At 46.0% G+C, this 22,257-nt stretch overlaps 1 protein-coding gene across 2 annotated transcripts in view; it reads left to right on the top strand.

The window, feature by feature from the left end:
- The first annotated feature begins 1,207 nt into the window (after positions 1–1,207).
- The window catches only part of PFDN1 (prefoldin subunit 1), a 66,405-nt gene continuing 45,355 nt past the window's right edge, over positions 1,208–22,257 (top strand). For both annotated transcript variants that reach the window (XM_089769558.1, XM_075900095.2), the window contains exons 1-3: positions 1,208–1,333; positions 2,562–2,728; positions 20,489–20,573. In XM_089769558.1, coding sequence (XP_089625684.1) covers positions 1,301–1,333; positions 2,562–2,728; positions 20,489–20,573 — 285 coding nt within the window. In that variant the 5' untranslated portion in view covers positions 1,208–1,300. The remainder of the gene's footprint in view (positions 1,334–2,561; positions 2,729–20,488; positions 20,574–22,257) is intronic.

Here is a 22,257-nt window from a genome sequence, read left to right as displayed (position 1 = left end):
GCTCAGATTTGTTTTCCGCAAAAAAGCCCCGATCGCGAAAATGGCTATTGGGGCTTTTTTGCGGAAAAGCGCGTCTAGATTGGCCACGGACGCTCTTCCGCAAAAAGTGGTTTTGCGGAAAAGCGTCCATGCCAATCTAGACGCTCTTTTCCGAAAATGCTTTTAACGGAAAACTTTTCCGTTAAAAGCATTTCCGGAAAATCATGCCAGTCTAGACATAGCCTACATGTTTAAAGCACTGCACCCACATCAACAAATTAATCTGATCTAACATTACAAACCGTTCCAATTAAATCCTACTTTCCACATTGCATTTGATCACTACAAGTGCTGTGGGATTTTATGCTTCCTCGCTTGAGGCTCAGACTCTGGGAAACAAAACGGCTCCATAACTTTAATTCCAATGCGAATTAAAACCCACAACAGTCACTAGTGAACTGATCTGAATCCTGGTGGACAATGCTCTCTCAAGAACAGCTTCTCCTTTCCCTTTGATTCACCCTCCCGTCATTCCTTGTGAAATCTTCCAGTGTAATTACACCTGGCCCTACCCTCACTGACGTCAATGGCATGCTCCTGTTGACTTTCACGGGAACCGGAATAATTCCTGGGATGCCCAGCTCCTCAGGCAAGGACTTTATCTTCATATTGGCTGATAAAATGCCAAACACACCTGTTATGTAATAATGCTAATTAATAACTACATGTACAGTCACGTGATACTGTTTCTGGTCCCTGGTTGGCAACCTATAATTACAGGCTACATGTCCACCTATATAGTGTGATGAGCTATCCATTATGTTTATGTGGCCTCTTGATCGATTTGCAACAGTGCAGACTTCCAGCCACTACAATTCTGCAGTGGCCTGGGCTGGTATGTACTGGCACCACTTTCTATGGGATGGAGTTAGAGCTGCTCCACTGTGTGTCAAAAGCCCCATATTGCAGATTCTAATGGTGATTCTCCGTTAGCTCCAATGGCCTGAAGTGGATCTGGGTGGTATCCCTGCTGCAGTGCAATGGGGGGAGGGGGGGGTTGTCTTGCTGGTAGGGTTGACAACCCTCCTGGATTGCCTTGGAGTCTACATGGTTGTGTGCAAGGCCGCCCCTTGGGGGGATGCAAAGCTTCTGTGTGCAAGGCTGCCCCTGGGGTGGTGCAAGGCTGCCCCTCCCCCTCCCGCTCCCGGGTTGCTGGTCACAGCACGTGCTGCTGGGTGCTGAGCCAGCCACTCTTGTGGCTGCGCACGCGCACTGGAGCAATTCCCGCTCCGTTGAATGCGCGTGCGCAGAGTGCGGCAACATGGCGGCGCCCGTGGACCTGGAGCTGAAGAAGGTACCGGCCGGGCCCGCCTGGGGCGCTGGGGGCGGCGCTCGGGGGCTGCAGCCGGAGGCCCCGGGGCCGCCCTTGCTGGGTGTCCCGAGCCTGGCCCTCCCCCCGCCCGCGGCCCGGCCCGAGTCTCTCGGGGGGGGCCCTGGCCCGTGTCGCTGGGGGGGGCCCTGGCCCATGTCGCTGGGGGGGGCCCTGGCCCGTGTCGCTGGGGGGGGCCCTGGCCCTGGCCCGTGTCGCTGGGGGGGGGCCCTGGCCCTGGCCCGTGTCGCTGGGGGGGGCCCTGGCCCTGGCCCTGGGGGGGGGGGGGGCCCTGGCCCGTGTCGCGGGGGGGGGGCCCTGGCCCTGGCCCGTGTCGCTGGGGGGGGCCCTGGCCCTGGCCCGTGTCGCTGGGGGGGGGGCCCTGGCCCTGGCCCGTGTCGCTGGGGGGGGGGGCCCTGGCCCTGGCCCGTGTCGCTGGGGGGGGGCCCTGGCCCTGGCCCGTGTCGCTGGGGGGGGGGCCCTGGCCCTGGCCCGTGTCGCTGGGGGGGGGCCCTGGCCCTGGCCCGTGTCGCTGGGGGGGGCCCTGGCCCGTGTCGCTGGGGGGGGCCCTGGCCCTGGCCCGTGTCGCTGGGGGGGGGGCCCTGGCCCTGGCCCGTGTCGCTGGGGGGGGGGCCCTGGCCCTGGCCCGTGGCTGGGGGGGGGGCCCTGGCCCTGGCCCGTGTCGCTGGGGGGGGCCCTGGCCCTGGCCCGTGTCGCTGGGGGGGGGGCCCTGGCCCTGGCCCGTGTCGCTGGGGGGGGCCCTGGCCCTGGCCCGTGTCGCGGGGGGGGGGGCCCTGGCCCTGGCCCTGGCCCTGGCCCGTGTCGGGGGGGGGGGGCCCTGGCCCTGGGGGGGGGCCCTGGCCCTGGCCCTGGCGGGGGGGGGGGGGTGTCGCGGGGGGGGGGGGCCCTGGCCCTGGCCCTGGCCCGTGTCGCGGGGGGGGGGGGCCCTGGCCCTGGCCCTGGCCCGTGTTGTGGGGGGGGGGGCCCTGGCCCTGGCCCGTGTCGCTGGGGGGGGCCCTGGCCCTGGCCCGTGTCACTGGGGGGGGGCCCTGGCCCTAGCCCTGGCCTTGGCCTGTATCTCTGGGGGCCCTTCCCTTGCAAGCCCCTGCTGCTCCAAACGGAAACAGCAGCCCAACGTGCTATGGCCGTAGTGCTCGAGAGCATCCTTTCCCAAGCCGTAACGGGCCCTCTCCCCCCCCCCCCCTCCCATTAGGCTTTTACTGAACTGCAGGCCAAAGTTATCGACACGCAGCAAAAGGTGAAGCTGGCAGATATACAAATTGAACAACTCAACAGGACAAAAAAGCACGCACACCTCACGGATGCGGAGATTATGACTCTGGTGGATGAGACTCGCATGTATGAAGGTGTAGGGAGAATGTGAGTAATTTTTACTGATGGAGAAGGTTACGGCTACACTCTGCCCCATTGCCAATAAAACCTGCTGTAATTAATTGCATGTAGATTATGCCACTTTGAGAGATTTCTTTCTACAGTCAATGAAGCAATACCAGGTTTGTAAATATTAGATGCCTTCTGTATTACATCTTACCTGCTATACCTCTACTCTTCTTTTTCAAAACATACCTTCTTTGTATGGGAATGGGAAACTGTCGTATCCAGAGGTGGCAGTTAGAATAGTGGTGATCCTGCACAGGGGAAATTCACTCTTGGCCATCTGCAGGGCTTTTCTATCTCCTGTAAGTTGTTGAATACAGGGACAGAGGCTCTCATTGTCACTTATTTGTTTGAAAAGCATTCTGGCTTTTTTGTATCATACTGTGTTTGCTTAGGTGTCACCTTATCCCATTTTTAATTATCATTTCAATGGATCTTCGGTAAGTGAGACTTTAATAATGGAGATTGCCTGTCTCCTAGAACTGGAAGGGACCTTGCAAGGTCATCGAGTCCAGTCCCCTGCCTTCACAGCAGGACCAAGTACCATCCCTGATGAATTTTTGTCCCAAATCCCTAAATGGCCATGTTTGCCTCTCTTGCTATTCATCAGGATGGTATCTTTTTGTGCCTTCAATAAGGCTTCTTTTAAAATACTGCCAGCTGTCCTGGACTCTTTTCCCCTTCATGTTAGCATCCCAGGGGATTCTGCCCATCAGAGGTCTGAGGGAGTCAAAATCTGCTTTTCTGAAGTCCAAGGTGTGTATTTTACTAGTCTCTTTTCTTCGTTTGGTCAGGATCCTGAAATCTACCATCTCATGATCACTGCTTCCCAGATTGTCACCCACCTCTGCTTCCCCTATTAGTTCCTCCCTGTTTATGAGCAGAAGGTCAAGCTGCGCACGGCCCCTGGTTGGATCCTTCTGCACTTGTACCAAGAAGTTATCCCCAACATTCTCCAAAAACTTCCTGGATTTCCTGTGTATTGCCGTATTGGTTTCCCAACAGATGTCAGGGTGATTAAAGTCCCCCATGAGAATCAGGGCCTGCAATCTAGAAGCTTCTCAGTTGTCCGAAGAAAGCCTCATCTACCTCATCCACCTGATTCGGTGGCCTGTAGTAGACACCAACCACAACATCACTGCTGTTGTTTGCACCTCTAAACCTAACCCATAGACTCTCAACAGGTTTTTCTCCCTCTATATACTGGAGTTCAGAGCAATCATAGTGCTCTCTTACGTATAGTGCAACTCCTCCTCCTTTTCTCCCCTGCCTGTTCTTCCTGATCAGTCTATATCCTTCCATGACAGCGCTCCAATCATGCGAGTCATCACACCAAATCTCTGTTATCCTAATTAAATCATATTTCTTGGACTGGGCCAGGGCCTCCAGTTCTTCCTGTTTGTTGCCCAGGCTTTTCGCATTAGTGTACAAACATCTCAGATAACCAGTTGATCGCCCTATCTTCTCCATTCGAATCAGGGGTCCTCCTTTCTTGCTCGTTCCTCTTTGCATTTCTTCCCAGTATCCAACTTTCCCACTCCCCTCAGGGTTTTGGTCACCGTCTCCCAACGAACCTATTTTAAAGCCCTCCACACTAGGTTTGCAAGTCTGCCCGCGAAGATGCTCCTTCCTCTCTTGGTTAGGTGGATCCCATCTCTTCCTAACAATCCTTGTGCCCGGAACAGAGTCCCATGGTCGAAGAAACCGAAGCCCTCTCTGCGACACCACCTGCGCAACCACATATTTACTTCCTCAATTCGACGATCCCTGCCCCGTCCTTTCCCTTCAACAGGGAGGATGGACGAGAACACCACTTGTGCTCCGAATTCTTGGATCCTTCTTCCGCGCACTACATCATCCGCAGTAACCTGCTCAAGGTCATTATTGGCCATATTGTTAGTTCCCACGTGGAGAAGCAGGAAGGGGTAGTGATCCGAAGGTTTGATCAGTTTGGTAAGCCTCTCAGTCACATCTGAATTCGAGGTCACGGTAAGCAGCACACCTCTCGAGATTCCAGGTCCAGACGGCAGATGGATGGCTCAGTCCCTCTTAGGAGGAAGTCCCTGACCACCACCACCCATCATTGTCTTTTGGGGGTGGTGGTCGCGGAACACCCATCCCTAGTACTACGCATCCCATGCCTTCCAGTATCCACTTCAATTCTTTTGCTTCCTCTCTCTGCCCATCTTCCACTTACAGTCTAAAGACCCCTTTCTCTCTGTGCACCATGACAATTCCTTCCCTGAAGAGTTTACTATCTAAATGGCTTCCAACTACCCTTAATTCCAAGTTCAGTTTCATTGTGAGGGAATTTAGCTGAAGCAATATCGCCTGTTCTGTTGCCCTTGTTGCTGATGGCCAAGTACCTGCTATCTCTGAAATTTGCTTTTTCATACTGACAAAGGTTGGATCTCTTTCCATATGGGGATTATACCCCAATGACACACAGATTTTTTTGTTGGTCCACATTGGCCACCTCTTGTCCCCTGATAGAGATTTTCTGTTCCCAATGTGGGCTGAAAAGGTTGGCATGGGTTATATCCTTGTAAATAAAGAGCATGCAGTTGGAATTGTGGGTAGACTTGTGGCAGATAATGGTCTCCAGGGGTTGGGTAGAGGTGAATGAAGATACCAAGCACAGTTAAGGCTGGCATTGGGACCTGAATTGTGACTTTGACAAAATGTTGAGCCTGCAGCATTTTGGAAATGATGCATTTGTTGTTTTAAAGGTCAATATAAGCATAACTCATCTTCTAGATGTCAATCATTATGGAACATCTTGGTTATATCTGTGTGAAATACATGCTACCCAGAAGGCAATCAATTTTAATCTTTCATTGTTTTCTAACTACTACATGAGTAAGTATAGTGGCTTGAACTTGAGCACATTCTTTCTGAAGTGCCTTCTCTGCTTCTTTGTAATGTGAAAGCCAATTTGTCGTTTTCTTTATTGCAATCTGTGTAGCATGCAGCCCTACCTCTCTTCAGCGCAGAGTTTAGTAGTGCTAGATTTACTTCTACCCGAGCTATTTTTGATTTAGCACAAGGAACGTCAGTGCCAAATAGTAGGAGGTGATGAAGTGCAGTATACTGTAAGTTTCTGTTGCTCAGAAGTTATCCTAGACTCGTGGCATCTTGCCAAGTACATTTTAGTTATGTTACTTCATATTCTTTTGAAAGACTTGTTATGTAGCCTGATACAACTACCACTAACTTCTAGTTTTGCTGCTTAAGCTGTTTGTGAACTGACATCATTGTATTGCTTTGAGAACTATGATGAAAGTTTAAACTGCAGAATTCTCTGTCTGAATAGTTAAGATCTTTCCTCTTACATACTTTTAACATGCAGATAATTAATAGATCCAGTCAGAGCTGTAAGGGAAAACATTTATTTACACCAGACACAATATAGGGTTCACTGCAGTTCTTGTTGCTGTGGGATGCCAAAGGTGATTTTTTGTGTTTGGTCATGTATTAATATTTAGTTATGTAGGTTGTGTCTCCAATTTTACTACTTTGACGCTTTCTTAGAAGTTGTGTGCCTGAAGAACAGTCTGAGAATAAAACATTCAATAACCTCGTACAACTTCATTTTCAAGATTGTGCCCGAGAAATGTTCTATCTGCAGTGCAACTAACAAGAATGATCTGACTTTAATAGTGAGCTTTGAATTGTGGGTTGATTTATTTTTTTAATCACACAAATGAAAATTGATGTTAACAGAATTGAGAGGTGCCAAAGTGTCTCTCCTCCCCCTTAGCCAATCTAATCCATTTCCCTGGAGCTTTGACCATGTTGCTACTTTCAGTGCTATTCCTAGTGAGAGTAAAAAATCATAAAGCAGCAGGATCCCTATTTTCAGCCGCTGTGAAGACAAGTCTCTGTCTCCTCACTAATGTATGTCGCTCTTATACAGGGATACTCCTGCATACAGCAACAATCAAAGTGTTTTTGCCAGCACAGACAATAGCAAAATCTGGTTCTTCTTGCTGACTGTATATTCCTATTTCACAAAGAGCTGCCGGACAAGCTGGGCTCAATTTACCATTTGCCTACTATGTATAGGTAAGCATAGTAAATATGAGGAGGGTGCCTGTCATCCAGCTCCAGGGGCTGTACTCTGGTGAGAAGTTCAGCCCTGAATGCCAGATGCTGGGCAGGGAGAGTGTATTGGGAAGTTTGCAAGAATAAACAGGGACAGGCATCTTAATGCCTCTGATCAGTAGGACCTGCTACTTTTGAAATTCTCCCATCTTGCTGCTGAGGGAGAGCAGGGAGCTTATTTTCCCCCTTTTTCCTCCTTCCCCTCATAGACTGGTGATTTTTGTGTCATCTGCTCTTCTCTACTCCCTCAGCTTCTTGGAACTACTTCAGTGCCTACTGCTTCCGTTTCTGGTAGCGTTTGCAAGTTAGAGAGAATAGTGGACATGATTTTTATCAGTTTTATCTGCCCACAGATTTTTTGAATTGACCTGAGTCTTGCCAATTTCACTCTTCTGCTTGGAAAAGATATGAGCAGCATCAGGGGTTCTGGAACAGGGCTGCAATTAGAAGGCTAGCCCTGTGACCTACTTTGGCTACATCTGTGTGAAATTGCTTCTGGGTCAACACGTATCAATTTTTTCTTTCCCTTCTTCACAGTCACTCCGTGACTGAGTATTGTGATTCTTGTTCTCCACTGCATTGTGTCTCTGAGGTGCCTTCTCTGCATTATTATAGTGTGAAAGTGAATTTGTCATTCCCAAGCCTGGATTTTCTTCACTGCAATTTGTGTAACATGCAGCCCTACCTCTCTTCAGCACGGAGCGCGTAGTAGTGCTAGATTTACTTCTATGATGGCTATTTTTAATTTAACACAAAGAAAGCCAGTGCCACAGAGGAGGTGATGAAGTGCTGTCTACTATAAGTTTCTGTGGCTTAGAAGATATCCCAGCCTCATGGCATCTTTCCAAGTTGTGTGTGTGTAAAACTTAATTTCAGCAAAAAATGATGCCGAAGCTACTTGTGCTTGCCAGGGCAAACTGCATCGGCTTGTCACTGGCAAGTAGCAATTGCAGTTCTGGCCTGTCCTGACTGAGTGGTTGACTTTGTAGTTTTAACTTACATTTGTGTGTGTGTAGCTGATTTGTAGATACCTGGATTTTATGAATACTACACAATCCCTCTTTAAATTCAAAGAACATGAGGGTTATCAAGTCAGGCACCAAAAAGTTGGGTAGTTAGAATTGAGGTTGCACAGATCACCTTAGTTTGGACCCCCTTGTGCATAGGCATCATGATACAGTCTTTACTGTGCTATCTTTTCCGTAATACTCCAGCACAGTCTGTAGGGATATATATCATGGTTGGGTGATCAGGCAGACTGTAGTGTGTAAGTAAGAGCCCTGCTTCCTTTGTTGCAGAAGTTGGAAGGTGTATTGTTTTTGAGGCAGGAGACTGCAGGAACAGAAAGGAGAATCGCATGGTTAAGACAGTTGAATGTTGTTCTGGAGAAGCTGAGTTCATGCCTTCCTTTATGATGATAGACTAGTCACTTAAATCAAACTTTTCACAGGTCATCGCTAACTGTTCCTCAGTTTCTGGGTACCCAATATGAGACCCTACGGTTTGATTTGTAGAAGTGCTGAGTGCTCACCAGTAGTCCAGTGACAGTGTATCATCATGTAAATGCTTGAACACAAACATTGTCTTGCCTTGTACTTTGAAGGCCAGCAGCTAGTGCTGTGGTAGACTATTTCAGGAAGCAAGCTCCCTAGCGTTGGCTCTCCCCTTATATCCAGTCCCCCAGTCGTGCCCATCTGCAGGCTGTCATCAAATGTAGCTCATCCCTTGTGGGCTGTTGCAGTCCTGCCCAGAGAGGCCTCTGAGACATGTAGTTAGGCAAGCACAAAGTATTGGGTGAGCTTCTCTTCAAAACTCTAACCTTGCAGTGTTCCTGCTTCAGGTCTTTTGCTGCCTTTGCTCCAGTGTGTGTCAGAAGGCTTTTCAGGGTATTTAAAACAGGAGCAAGGGAAATGTTTTTGCTTGGACTTTTCATCCTGGAAGCATCTAAACCATCACTTTAATATTCCATAACTAAAAACATTTATCCAGTTTCTGTTAGGAAAACCGTATACATTGCTTGTTTGAGCAAAAGGCCTGGAACCCAAGGAAGCCTGCTCATTTTCTAGAATAAAGAACATGGCACCAGCTTTTTTTATACAAACTGCTCTTGAGTTGGTTCTTTTGCTGGTCATGAAGTTGAGTTCTCTGTTAAAGGAATTAACCCGATTGAAGATGCAGGTGTGTCCAGGAAGACATCGGTCAAGTGACTGGACGTCATTGTCCATTTTTGGCCTTGTGGCAGCATTGAGAACATGCAACAGCATCAATGTATGTCTCTTCCTGGCTGGATTGTTAGTTCTGAGCTGAAAATATCACTTCTGTGGGAACATACACATGAACCAGACAGAATGCCCAAGCTCTGAAGGCTTTTTTTCCTGTGCATCGCTGAGTTCCTGGGGATGCAGATTTGCCAGCTGCCCAGGGAGTGTCACCTTGTCAAAAATAGCTGCCTCTTTCCTGTGGGATCCTTGTTTGTGAATCTCCTCAGTTGTCATCTTCATGGTGGTTATTCCCTGGGATAGATCTTGATTGCTGAGTGAGGAGGAAGTGGTCAGTCTTGGTTTTTTTGATGTTCAGGAACAAATTCTTGTTCTAGGAGGCTTGTTTTTAAGTTACTAGGTACCTAGTCTGTGGTTGTTTTAGTGTGTTTTCTTCTGGTGATTAAACACATCTTATGTATCAGTTGTTATGTTGATTAACATTCTAGAGCCAAAAGAACAGTTAATTATATTTAGCTCTAAGTCTGTGATAAGTGGTGCAGTAGATGTTGAGCTGCCTAAATGGGTAGTGGAATGGAAATACTTTACTCTCTCAAATTCATTCTCTTTCTATCACAGGAGTATTCATTATATACTAGAAAACTTGCCTGGGTTTGGCCACTGGTTTCTCCCTGGGTGAACAGGACGGTTGGGGGGGGGGGGAAGAGGAGGGGAAAAGCACACCCTGGCCACTGGCTTCTTCCCAGTGCCAGCCCCAGGGGCGGGGGGGGGGGGGGGGCGGGGGAGGCAGGAAGTGTGTACCCTAGATGCTGGCTTTATCCCGGGACCTGACCTAGGGGCAGAGGGATGCTGTTCAGGCCTCCTGCCAGCACTCTCACAGAGGGGGGCTGTGCGCAGGCCACCTGCTGATGCTCCCTGAGGCTGGCCTGGGGGCTGGGCTCCCTGGGGCTGGCTGCAGGGGCTGTGCAGCGGCCGGCAGCTGCTCTCTGGGGCAGGCTGGGGTGTCGGCTGTTGATGGCCAGTGGCTTTCTGCTCCGGCGCTTGCCACCTCTCCTGTGGTCATTCCACAGTCATACTCCCTCCTACCAGATCCTTCCCTTTCTGTTTTACGAGGAACAATCAAATTCCAGGCATATCCTATTGTCCTGGGCTAACCAAACCAAGAAGAAGCTTCATACCAAGTGAGGTGGTCCTAACTCTTATAGTTTAGGAGGAGTTCTTGAACAAACAAACTCACAGACGGACAGATGCACATTTCTACAATATGTGGATGGATTAATTCATGGGAAACACTGTTTGAGAGTGTTTAGGTGCTGGTGAGGAGGCATTTATATTAGTTTTTGCTGGTTTTTGGAAAATTATACAAATTTTCTCAAATGGCTTTTATTGTAATTAGGATACATGACAGCAGCACCTCTAGAAATGATGATGGGAAAGCTGCTAATCCCAGCCCCACAGTCCAAGTCAGATGCAGCACTGACTGTTCACAGTGAATTCCTTTTTTATATTGTCAAATCTATCCTATGGCCAAGGAGAAAAAGGCATGTTTTCTGGTAGCATGTAGTTTTGGATGTCTGTACCAAAGCATATTGCATAACCTATCTGAAGTATGTTACATTTTCTCTGCTTAATTAGCTAAAAATTGTTGTTTGTATTGTTTGGAATGATCTTCTTCCACTTCCAACACAGATTTATCTTTTTATCTTTGTTCAGGTAATATACTACAAAAAGGAAGTGTGACCATGTAGTGTTCAAGAAAAACTACAGGGTGAAAGAAATTGTTGAAGCCGTTTCCCCATGCTTCTCCTGGGTAGTGGACCCCCTATAACAGTCTCAGGCCCCTGCCAGGTAGACCAGCCTGGGCCAATAACCTTTTATCATCAAAACCAGGAGAACAGTCTGAAACACACTCACCAGTCCTGTGCCAGGCCTCCCATCCTTCCAAGGGCTCTGGCAGTTCAGTCCCTGCGTGAATGCAGGGCTGGTCCTTTCCTCCAGACTCAAAGGACATGCAAGTTCTGCTTTCTTTGCTGCTCCGCCAGTAATTGAGCTCTCTTCCTTCCTTTTTAACTGTCCCTTCGTTACCTGGCAGTAAATGCAGGTGTAGTGGGATTTGGCTGAATGGGCCCATAGCAGTTCATTAACCCTTGCCTATTCAGTGTGGGCTTGGTATATATATCCCATCACAGGAAAACACAAATTAGTCAATTTCAGTAAATCTTGATTTAGCTTTTGAAAAGAATGTATGGTGCCCTTTAAAAAAGCTGAGCCTAATTACTGTAGCATTATTTTTGCTCGTACTATATTTATCACCAATTTAGAGGTGAACCGCTACTTGCTTTTTTAAAGAAACTAAGTATGAACAATGGTATAAATCTACCATCTAGTTAAGTGTCTAGCAATGCAGAAACTGCAGTTTGGAAGCTGTGATACTATTTCTGTATGAAGTAATCTAATATGCTGGAACTGTTGATAGATCCAAAATAAAGTGAAAGCTAAAGTAAACATGGTACAGGTGTAAGACAAATAACATTCCCACATCAGATAGGGCAGGTATGCTTGTTCCTGACGTACCTCACATAGTTTTGAAAATGTAAATAGTTTGGTGTTTTCTGTTCCTCACTTTAAGTCATTTAAGAGCAATAGGCTATCACTTACAGTGATACACAATTTCATTGTTGTCCCCATAGAAGTAAAATTGGAGCACTTCCAGTAGTTAATCCAAATATAGGGGCACAGATATTACTTCCCGTGTGAATGTTATTGCCCCAACGCTACTTAAATTAAAACTGCCAAATAGCTCATTAATCTTGATATGTATATAAGGATCTGATTGCCTGTCTGTAGATAGAGTAGTAAAATAAAAACATCTGATTTCCACCCACAAATGTAGAGAATTGCAAAGAAACTTCTTTGGCTAAAGTTTGTTAGCCTGTAATGGGAGATTGATATGGTATATGAATTTTTACTCCAAAATATTTGCTAACTGGACTAAAGTGGAGTGGAGTCTAGCTGTATTGAGAATTCTCTGATTATTAGCTGCCTCTTGTCTCATAGCAGCAAACACAGAAGCAACTTCCCATCTAATCTGCTTGAGATGACTCAAGTGCACCAGCCAAGGAACATTAAGCTGCTTAATAAGATATTCAGAACCAGGCTGACAAAATATGAAAGATCTAGATATGAAGAGGGAGCTTGTATAAAAGTGTTTAAAGCATGTATATTGATGAGTTACCATATTTTTAATGTTGTCTTTGAATTTACGACTCGTAGTTGTTTCTCTATTAGATAAAACTGAAGCTTGCTGGGTGTATAACTAGTATCTAACACAGGCAAATTATTATTAGTGTTTAAATGGACGTATGTAGGGAAGGGAGAGGGATCTGTTCAGACGATCTCTGTTCCAGTCAAGGTGGATTGTTTAGGAGTTAGCTCCTTAGAAACCCTCTCCTCCATTGGCTTTGAACAGCACTTGCACTAATCCCACACTGGGTTACTCTCAAGCTTGAATGGCAGCACGACTTCAGCATTAAAAAGCATCTTTAAATAGATAAGGGCATGACTGGGCTTAGCCCAACTTTTCAAATTGCTTGGGCTGATTGAAAAAAATCTTGGCCTACAGCATTACACATGTCAGGCAAAGCATTTTAGTCAGACATGACACATTTGCGTGGCATACCATAATATATTTGCTGCATTATATGTTTATATATTACATGTAGAAAGCTGTGTTTAAAGAACGTTCTGGTTGTGTATACACCAGGGGACTGAGATAAGATGGTTAATTCTGGCATTTCCCAACTTTTCCTTCGTAGTCTTAACATTCTTTGAATATTTTTATTTGCAACTTTTTAGATTTTTTTTAAGTGAATTGAATAACTCAAACTCCTGTTTTATGGAACTATGTTGTCTTCCTGCATGAATCAGTGGTCTGGTCGGAATCTTAGTGCTTAGGGATGTGAATGTTAACCAGTCCTCATCTACTGTGACCTCTTCGTCTACAATTTCATCCCCTGAGTTAGGTCCTCTGTGTATTGCCTTCTGTGCTCTCCAAGTATCCAAGGAGCTCTTGGCAGTGGAGGTGGGGTCCCCACCGAGGATAGCGTCCAGCTCTTCATAGCAGCGGCAGGTCTTCAGTGAAGCACCAGAGCATCGGTTCGCTTCCCGGGCCTTGTGACCGACTTGTCTGAGTTCTTTAATCTTTGCTCTGCACTGCAGAATGTCCCACTCTCACCCCTTGTCACACAAGGATGGAGAAATGTCTGTACGTGTCCCAGTTCCTATAGGTCGCTCACAGCTGGAATTGAACAGACTCCTTTCCCAGTACACTCCATGGCGTTCCAGGTGCGGGAGAGCTCGGTGTGATCCAGGCATGGGCACCTGGGAAGATGCCATGAGGCCACTGCATGCTGAGTCAGCCCAAAGGGCGGAGTGGGCAGGGGATGTCCAGGTGCTTAGGCCTAGTAAGGTCAGCCTGTGTGGAGTGCCTCATCCACTGCAAGGTGTCTATTGTGCATGTTTGTCAGCAACAAAGGGAGGGAAAAGAAGAAAGTCCCTTGTGGGGCTGGAAGTTTTTTGTCAACAAAAATGATTGTTTTCCCCAACAAAAGTTGTTGCTGTGTGGATGTGGTTTTGTTGCCAAAAGGCACTTTTCCTCCACAATACTTAGTGTAGACAAAGGCTAGGACTCACCTTCTCCTCGTGCACACTGTCCCTGCGATGAGAGCAGATTGAAGCAGAAAGAGGAGCTTACCCAAACCAGGAAGGAGAGCTGCATGCCCCCTCACCCCTCCTTACCGTAATGTCTGCATTTGTCGAGGCCACGGGGGTGGCAGCTGCCGTATTGTCTCTAACCCAGGAGCATGCTCGGTGTGGTTGGAAGTTATGCTAAGTGTGGACAGAATATTCAGTGACCTTAATCCCAAACCATTACCACGCCCTACTGAGCATGTACAAATGGTAATTTTTAGAGGTCTATAATTTGGCTACACATGAATGGGTTCTCGTTCGGACAACAAAAGGAACCTCTCTGATGCCAGGATAACCCATCTGCTAAATTTCAGATTCCTACTCCAAATCTGCGGGGGGCGGGGGGGGGGGGGAGGAGACAGAAGGGGGCCTGGCCGGTAGAAAATATTTTAAAGATTGGCAGCACTACTTATTGCCTCCCTTAGCTCGTTCTGAGAACTAGCTTGAATAATTTCTACTGAATGTAAAATTAAAAAAGAAATCTGCCCTGAGGCATGAAACATTTCAGAAGATGGCAGAATTATAAGCAACTGAAGTCAGGGGTTCATAATGGAAAGCGTTAGGCAAACTTACCTATAGTGTCACCATGGTCCACTCATGCTAACGTGTATGCTGTGAAAAGTACACTCTGCGCTGATTTGTGATGAACATGTGTCCCCATAACCTCATCTAGCAACAGTTTAAATATTTTAAGATGTAATGCTGTTTTGTAAGTCAAATAGTAGATCCTGGCACAAACACACTGTGGGCTATGGAATTAAATATTCTGTGTGAACGTCAATATGAGGGGTGTGTTTGCCAGTATGTGCGAATGACATGAGGCCTGCAGATGAGAGAGTTTATAGTATTGTTGATGACTAGTTGGATCCTGAAGACCATGTTGGAGAGGGAGGGACATAAAATTATCTTTACAGATTTAAATAATGGAAAGACATATGCTGGAAATGTCACATCTGGAAATGGGGGGGAACTGTCCGGAGGAGACCATCAGCAGGAATCCTAAGGGCAATGTGGAACCTCCACCCGATTTTAAAGACACAAAAATCCTCCTTTGGGATTAGCAGAGGGTTATTGGAAGGAAAACATAAATCCGTGGGGAATTTTTAAAGATTCTCTGGTGGTTTCTCTTTTTGCTTGTGCTAGAATATTACTTTATTTTGTTCCTCTGATACATGTTATGTCTTTAGAGCCAGCTTCACGAGCAGTCTCAGATTATGTGTGTGTCACACTCAAACACGCTAGTAAAGAGCTGCTTGTGCTGCTGGCAGTCTAGATTGTGTTGAACAGTGCACAGAATCTCGCACCAGAAAAGCCTAATACAGTAAAACTCCAATTGTCTGGCATCCAGTGGTCCGACAGCAACTGGAACCCGGAAGTGCTCCGGCCAGCCGGACAATTGGAGCTGCTCTGCCCCCGGCTTCCCCAAGTCAGTCGCTGGTCAGTTTCAGCAGCCGCTGACTTGGGGAAGCCGGAGGCAGAGCAGCTGGGGTGCTACCGGGTTGGTCCCGCAGCACCGCCCTCTCCCATGCTGAGCAGGTCCCCGCCGACCCCCCTCAGATCCCTCATAGCCTCCCTTCCAGTACTCCGGCATATCTGATAATCCGGCACCCCCTGGGTCCTAAAGGTGCAGGATTATCGGACGTTTACTGTATATTTAAACTGACTCCCTACTAATTTTTATCCGTTCTTAAGGGCCTTAGCAATGCTATGTCAGGTTCCTAAAATTTATGTATCCAAATCATCACAAGAACACTTAGCTGTTTTTCTATTAAAAACTTGCAGCCTTATTTTTATTGGACCAAATGAATGGAACATCAGTACTTGATGAATCTATCCTACTGCATGAGCGATGGATATTTCTTGTAAGAGGAGCAGTTGTAGAAGTTAGTAGGCTTTATAATTAACAGCTAGTTAAGCTGAAAAGGGGAAATCCACAACTCTTTTTGGGTGGCTGTTTGGCTGCAGTGTGTATTGGTTTTTGCTCTGGGTGCTCAGTAATCAGGAGCAGAAAGCTTTGCTTCTGGAGAAAGAAACCAGTGAAATGAGCATGTCCTCCTCCCAGTTCCTAATGAACCCATGTTTGGGTAAGAGGCTTTCTGGGGCAGGGTTTGGCGTGATATTTGTCTTGTACAGCAACATGCATGCCCGGGCATTTACCAGTCATCACTGTCACATTTAAGAACTCTTGAGTAGTGGGACCTCACCTAAGGACACTAGATACGAGTGGGGCAGAGCCTTGCTCAGGGCCTCCTCCCCCTGCCTAGCTAATACCAGTCAGGTTCAGTCTCACAAGTTCAACTTCACACTTCCAAAGGAGGCAACTGTCAGCTTCACTGGCTTTGTTTTTCTGTCATGTTCTGGAGAGCACATCTTCAGCTGGTGTAAACGGTCATGGGTCCATTAACTTCACTTACACCAGCTGAGAATCTGTCCCTTGCTTTCCAACAACACCTCTATGGCCTTACATCATATGCTAGGTGAAAACACTCTAAATATTCTAGTTCCTGCAGTGTTACCAGCTCTTTCATTTCTTCATATACTCTGCACTGAATTAACATGTCTAGAATATTTCTTTTTATATACACACAGAAGAAAGTGCCTGTCCGTACTTTTTAGGTTTCTTTGACATTACTTACACGTATTACATTTCTTGAACTTTTATCTAAAGTGGAGCAATACAAATCAGTGTCCCCCACTACAGCAGGTACTGCACAAAAACATTAGTGCTTAATTTCTCTCCTACTTAACAATGAACAATCCAGCTAAGTGCTTAGCTGGATTAATTGAAATTGCAAACTTGGGGCCAATATTACTAATTTACTAATACAGATTGAACCTCTGTGGTCCGGCAGCATCCGTGGTCCAGCATGATTTTAGCTAGCCAGATGTCCACTTATCATGGGTGTGGGTAAGTTTCACGTGGTCACTTAAAGAAGTGTTAGTAATGCTGCGAGAAAATATTAACTTCCCGTGGTTCGGCAAATTCTCTGGTTTGGCACTGGTCAGGTCCCAAGGGTGCTGGACTAGAGAGGTTCAACCTGTAGCTAAATTAATCTAATACTCCTTATATGGCTGCATAGAGTAGGCCTCCCTGTTTTCTCTGGTGGCCTCAATTGGCTGAAAACTTTAGCCAACATTTTTGAAGCTGAATTCTGCAAGTTAGGCACCTACATCAATAACCCAGTTGTTGAGGGTTTGGTACCTCTGAAAATCAGGCCAGCTAGGTGGCCAAATGTAGATATAGTGATAGAAATGTAGCCGTGTTAGTCTGGTGTAGCTGAAACAAAATACAGGACTATGTAGCACTTTAGAGACTAACAAGATGGTTTATTAGATGATGAGCTTTCGTGGGCCAGGCCCACTTCCTCAGATCAAATAGATATAGTAACAAATGTAGATATAGTTTTCTATTTTTAATATTTCAATTTGAAAATGTTGGTTGTTGGTTACTAGTACTTCACTGATAGCAGCCAATATACATTCTTAAGCTTTAGTTTGAGGAAAGGAACCAGGGAGGATGTTTTCTCAGCTGAATGGTGTTGACAGCAGTAGAATCAAAGCTTCTATTTAAAAACAAAGAAATCCTCTACTCCTTATAGCTGCAAAGATCTTCTAGAGTGCTCTGTAGTGTTCCTCAGTCTAACTGGACAACTTCAGTGCTTCTGCTGCTGCTTCTCAAAAGATTTCTCAAGTTGCATCACAGTGAAAATTGACCAGAATCATGTCAGTTTTCACTGTTCCTTATTTAGAACCTAGTGGGCAGCAGTGAAACAGAGAAGATGACCAGCTTGAACTACTCCAACCTGGGAAAGCTATGTACAGCAAATGAGCAGTTACTGGATCTATTCACTGGTGAGGTCTACCCCAAAAAGAGTGTAAGGAAGTGAAGCCACTCCACCCCCCCATAGCACCCTTACAGTAGCCATGATGCTGTCCAGTGCAAAAGAGCATTTGTATATATTGCAGTAGTGCCTAGGAGTTGCATGGACAAGGATCTTACTGGACTCTGTACAAACCCAGCACAGAGTCCCTGCCTCAAAGAGTGCAGTGTGGGGAAAAAAGCAGGGGCAGTGCTCTCCCTGTCTTCAACTTTACAAGGGATGTGAGAGAGCTTCAGATTGTGAGAAATGGAATCATTTACAGGATCCAGGGCTGCCCCGTTGCAAATGCTGTGGCCTTTCCTTTCCCAGAGAGCGCAGGGGCAGCTGGGACTTCTCATAGGCACACTGCACCGAGAGATAGAGGCCTCCTTTTTGTTTAGTTACCTGGCTGTTGAATGTTAGGGCCTGAAACTGTTACCAGTGTCTGAGCAGATGGGGAGGTTGGGGCTGTGAGGTGGAGAAAGGGAGAAAATGGGGGGATACATTAAATAAAAAGAGAGAGCTGGAATTTTTGGGGAGCAAAGATGATACCAGGGAGGAACGACACAAACATGAGTGGACAGAAAAGGGGCGAGGTGAGGAAGATATTGAGGATTACATAAGAAGGAAGAGCTGCCACATGAATTATAAAGCTCGGAAGGAAAAACGTGTAACACAATCAAGGAAAGCACCATGAAGTGCGGTTGAACATCACATTAAGGGAAGCATGATTTTGCAAAATGTGAACATTACATGCAGCTGTTCCTGTAACTGCAGGGCTGTGATGGCGGCAGGCATTGTTCACCTAGGGTTAATCCTCAGGTTGCCGGTGTTGGGTACCGTTTTCAAGATGCGCTGGGGGATCCTCATTTCTCTTTGATTCTGATCTGTTCATTTTCCAGGCCCTGAATAAACAAGTTAATAATACCCATTAGTCATGGGAGATTATGCCACACGTTCAATTCAAGCCTTCGTGCAGAGGAGGCATGTAGTCTGGCACGGTCCACTCTAAAGCTATTCATTTTAGCTGTTCCACATGAGCACTTGTCACCTGGCACGAAGACGTGGTCCCAGACACTAGTTAGCCCTGGGAGGGACCTTGCACACAATGGTATGAACTATGGAGGCTCCTTTTAATCCTTCTGGGTGACTTTCTAAGTAAGGAAAAGGCTAATCTGTTGCTTGTGCATTCCTTGTGTGTGAGAGGAGGGGCCGGAGGAAGCTATGTCAGGTTCCTAAAATTTATTTGAACTCAGTTAGCCTTTACCTCTTCGCAGGCTGTCAGTCGGCGTCTTATTCTGAGAGTAGACACGAGCCACGTGGTTACTCAGATGTGTCTGAGCAATTTGGGGCAGCGTTCTTTTGATGGCTGTACAAGCTTGCTGTGACTTTCATCTGTAATTCATACGAAACTTCTTCATAACTTGACTATAAATGTAGAAATGGGAAGAAATAGACACTCGTGACTGCAGCTTCTGTTAAAGAAAAATGAATGCGACAAAACTGAACTTTAGAAAGCACTGGAATTCCAAGTTCACTTTAAAAAAAATAAACAATGGAAACTGTGAAACACAGCTAAGGGCACCCAAACAGGCATAAATCTGTCTCCACCGTGAGAACAGCCAGGGTTTGCCTTATCCCAACCATTACACAGATTCATTACCATTAAAATATTTATACCCGACTCTTAACTAGAACCGGTCAGGGACAAGGGTTATTGGAAAATGCCAGTACATGGAACCTGAAATATTTTTCAGAAATGGGTTGGGTTCAAGGAACTTCTGACAAAACACAGATAGGATTCCTTTGGCTCCGGCCGAGCCCTTCCATGGCAAATGTCCAAAGGCCAGGGACCCCAGGGCTTCTAAGTTTGTGGCTCAGGTGAAAGGACTGCCCCAAGATTGGGCTCCGGCTGGAGTCATGGCTCCTGGGGCTTTAGGATCTCTGCTTAATAGTGGGAAGTTCACTGGCATCCTATGGCATCCGCCTGGGAGGCGAAGGCAACTGGCTGCTCCATTTCATTTAGAAAAATGAAACCGAAATGGTTAATGTGTAAAAACAATTTTTTTTTTTTTAGGATTTCTTCTCTGTGGGAAACTGAAAGTTACTGAACTGAATCAAAATGCAAACTTTTTTAAATGGCAGAATTTCCCACGGAATAGAGATTCTGAGTTTTGCCAGATCTAATCTTAACCATAGAGATCAGTCAGATTCCAGGCATAACAAATTCGAGGAAGAAGTCCTTAATGATTCTTGCTTAGATATATAGCCTACTGAAGATCGTCCATGTGCCATAAAATATCCAAGTGTCATGACATACAGAACCAGCGTGTATCTCTGAATTCAAACACTTAAACGGAGATCATAAAATACAGAACATGTATGGAAACCTAAAAGTTAGCTGGTGTCCGAGAGTCCCCCATTAGTATGTGTGAGCAGTTGTGACATGTCTGTGGTTGAAATCTTCAGTATTTCATTTATAGGCTGCGCGACTACAGTGTCTTCGCTAAATGTTAAGACCATTTAGATAGATAGATAGGCTGGTAACAATGCGCAGGACAGAAAAGGTTGGCATCAACTTTTACGCTTTACATTTAAGTGTTTAGTTTGTCTAGAATTGAGTACAGTCTGGGCCACTTTCACTAAACCATTGAGTGTTCAATTCCATTAGCTTTTATTGTTCTGTAAATGAATCTGTCTGCAGTCTCTCTGTATATAGCACAGGGAGAGAGACTAACATTTGATTGATGCAGTTTAGCTCTCTGCAACCATAGTAAACTTGCCTGACGTCTTTTCTTTTACACTTGTAGGTTTATTCTTCAGTCCAAGGGAGTTATTCACAACCAACTCCTAGAAAAGCAGAAAATAGCAGAAGAGAAAATTAAAGAACTTGAGGTGAGTTACAGGTAAATGAAGGTGATATTAAAAGTGGTACCTTAAGAAAACTCAACATGATAGTCTTTTGCTTCCCTTACATATACACTACAACCTCCATACCCCGGGTGTCCCTAACTTGGGAACACCTGTGGTACAGACCCTGGCCAACAGATGCAGAAGCGACTGTGTGCTGCTCCTCTCGTTCCTTACCCCTTCTCCCCTGCAGCTGGGAGAATGGCAGAGCACATCACTGCACGACTAGACGTTTCTTCCCCATTGCTCTTGCAGTGGCCAGAGGTGGGGAGGGGGAGTGGTGTTTGGGAGTGGCAGGGGACTCGGAGCGCCAGGTAAGCGCCCTTCCCTATCCCCCTCACTCCTTCCTTGGCCTGGAAAAATCTTTAATCTGGAGCACTCTGTTTCCCGGGGTATGCCAGATTAAAGAGGTTCATGTGTATTTATATAGAGCTGTTCATCTTTAAAGGGTCTTAAAACACTAGAACTTCTACCCACTGCTGAAACATTGCTCTCTCGAGTAGATTGCAGCAGCTGTCAGGGTTGTAATATTAACAGGCCCTCCTGCTAGAAAAATACCTATCTAGTCTAGAAGTAATTAAGAAGATTTAGACATTTTACCTAATGTCTGTGTTTGAGGGATACAGAAGTATGTAGGAAATGCACAGTCATTTCAGTTAATTTCCTTTTGCAAGTCCAAACGGCTGCAACAGGATCTAGTAATCATTTAATCTTGGCCGGTGTCTGTTGGGCACGGATCAGATTCAACTGCTTTGCTCCTTGCATTTAATTCTTCAGATGGGTGCGAGTAGAAATGCTCCATAGTGTTACCATTGTCTTTTGTTTGTGTCTGATATGCAAATAATAAGAAACCCTGCCCTATAGTTTTTTGAGCAAAGAATTTTAAAACAAAACCTTTCTTCTGTGTGCTCTGAAAGTGCAATTTAGAATCAAAGACAAGGTCTGTCTTTTATTTACTGGTAGAGATGCAATCTGCAGTCAAAACTGAGTTAGCAGTTCTGCTGATGTAGTGGGAGATGGAAAAGAATCCAACTGTCATATCTGCCTTATGTAGCACTAAAAAGAGTGTGTGTTTAAAAAAAAAAAGTGTGGCCTGGTTTTTCAGTTGCTGAGTAATCCCAACTCCCATGAAACTCCGAGGATGTGGCATCCGTTCCTTACTTTTGAGTATCAGGTTCTTGTGTTTCATTCAGTAAAGTACTTGGGGATGATTCAGAACAGACCTAAGGAGCAGAGTGGAAGAGTAAGAATGTGCCATTTTTAGGTCTTTTTCCTTTTAAAGACAGAATTTAATGTGGTAAAGGGCATTTTTATCCAAAGAATGGCAGATAGGATGGGGCAAATTTAAAGTAGCTGTGGCTGTTACGTTTGCATAGAAAAACCTTAAATCTGCACTTCCTTGGTATTGGCATTCATGTTTATGATATTTTAACTATAATGTCTTTGAAAAGAAATATACACTCCAATTAGAGATATGCCTGCAGCCGTAAGGCACCATGATTCACTCTTTAATGTGGGCGCATGTTTTTCTTATAGTAGTATCCTAATAAAGGTAGCATCCACCTTGAGAGAGACAGCCTAACCTTTGAAATCTGACAGTTTTCAGCAGAAAGGAGAGAACAGCTCAGTCTAGCTGGGTTGCTGATGAAAGGCAAGGTAACATTTTGAC

The sequence above is a fragment of the Pelodiscus sinensis genome, chromosome 16 (genome assembly GCF_052426305.1).
Source record: "Pelodiscus sinensis isolate ZL-2025 chromosome 16, ASM5242630v1, whole genome shotgun sequence".
Taxonomy (NCBI): Eukaryota; Metazoa; Chordata; order Testudines; family Trionychidae; genus Pelodiscus; species Pelodiscus sinensis.
This window is presented reverse-complemented; position numbering and strand designations above follow the sequence as displayed.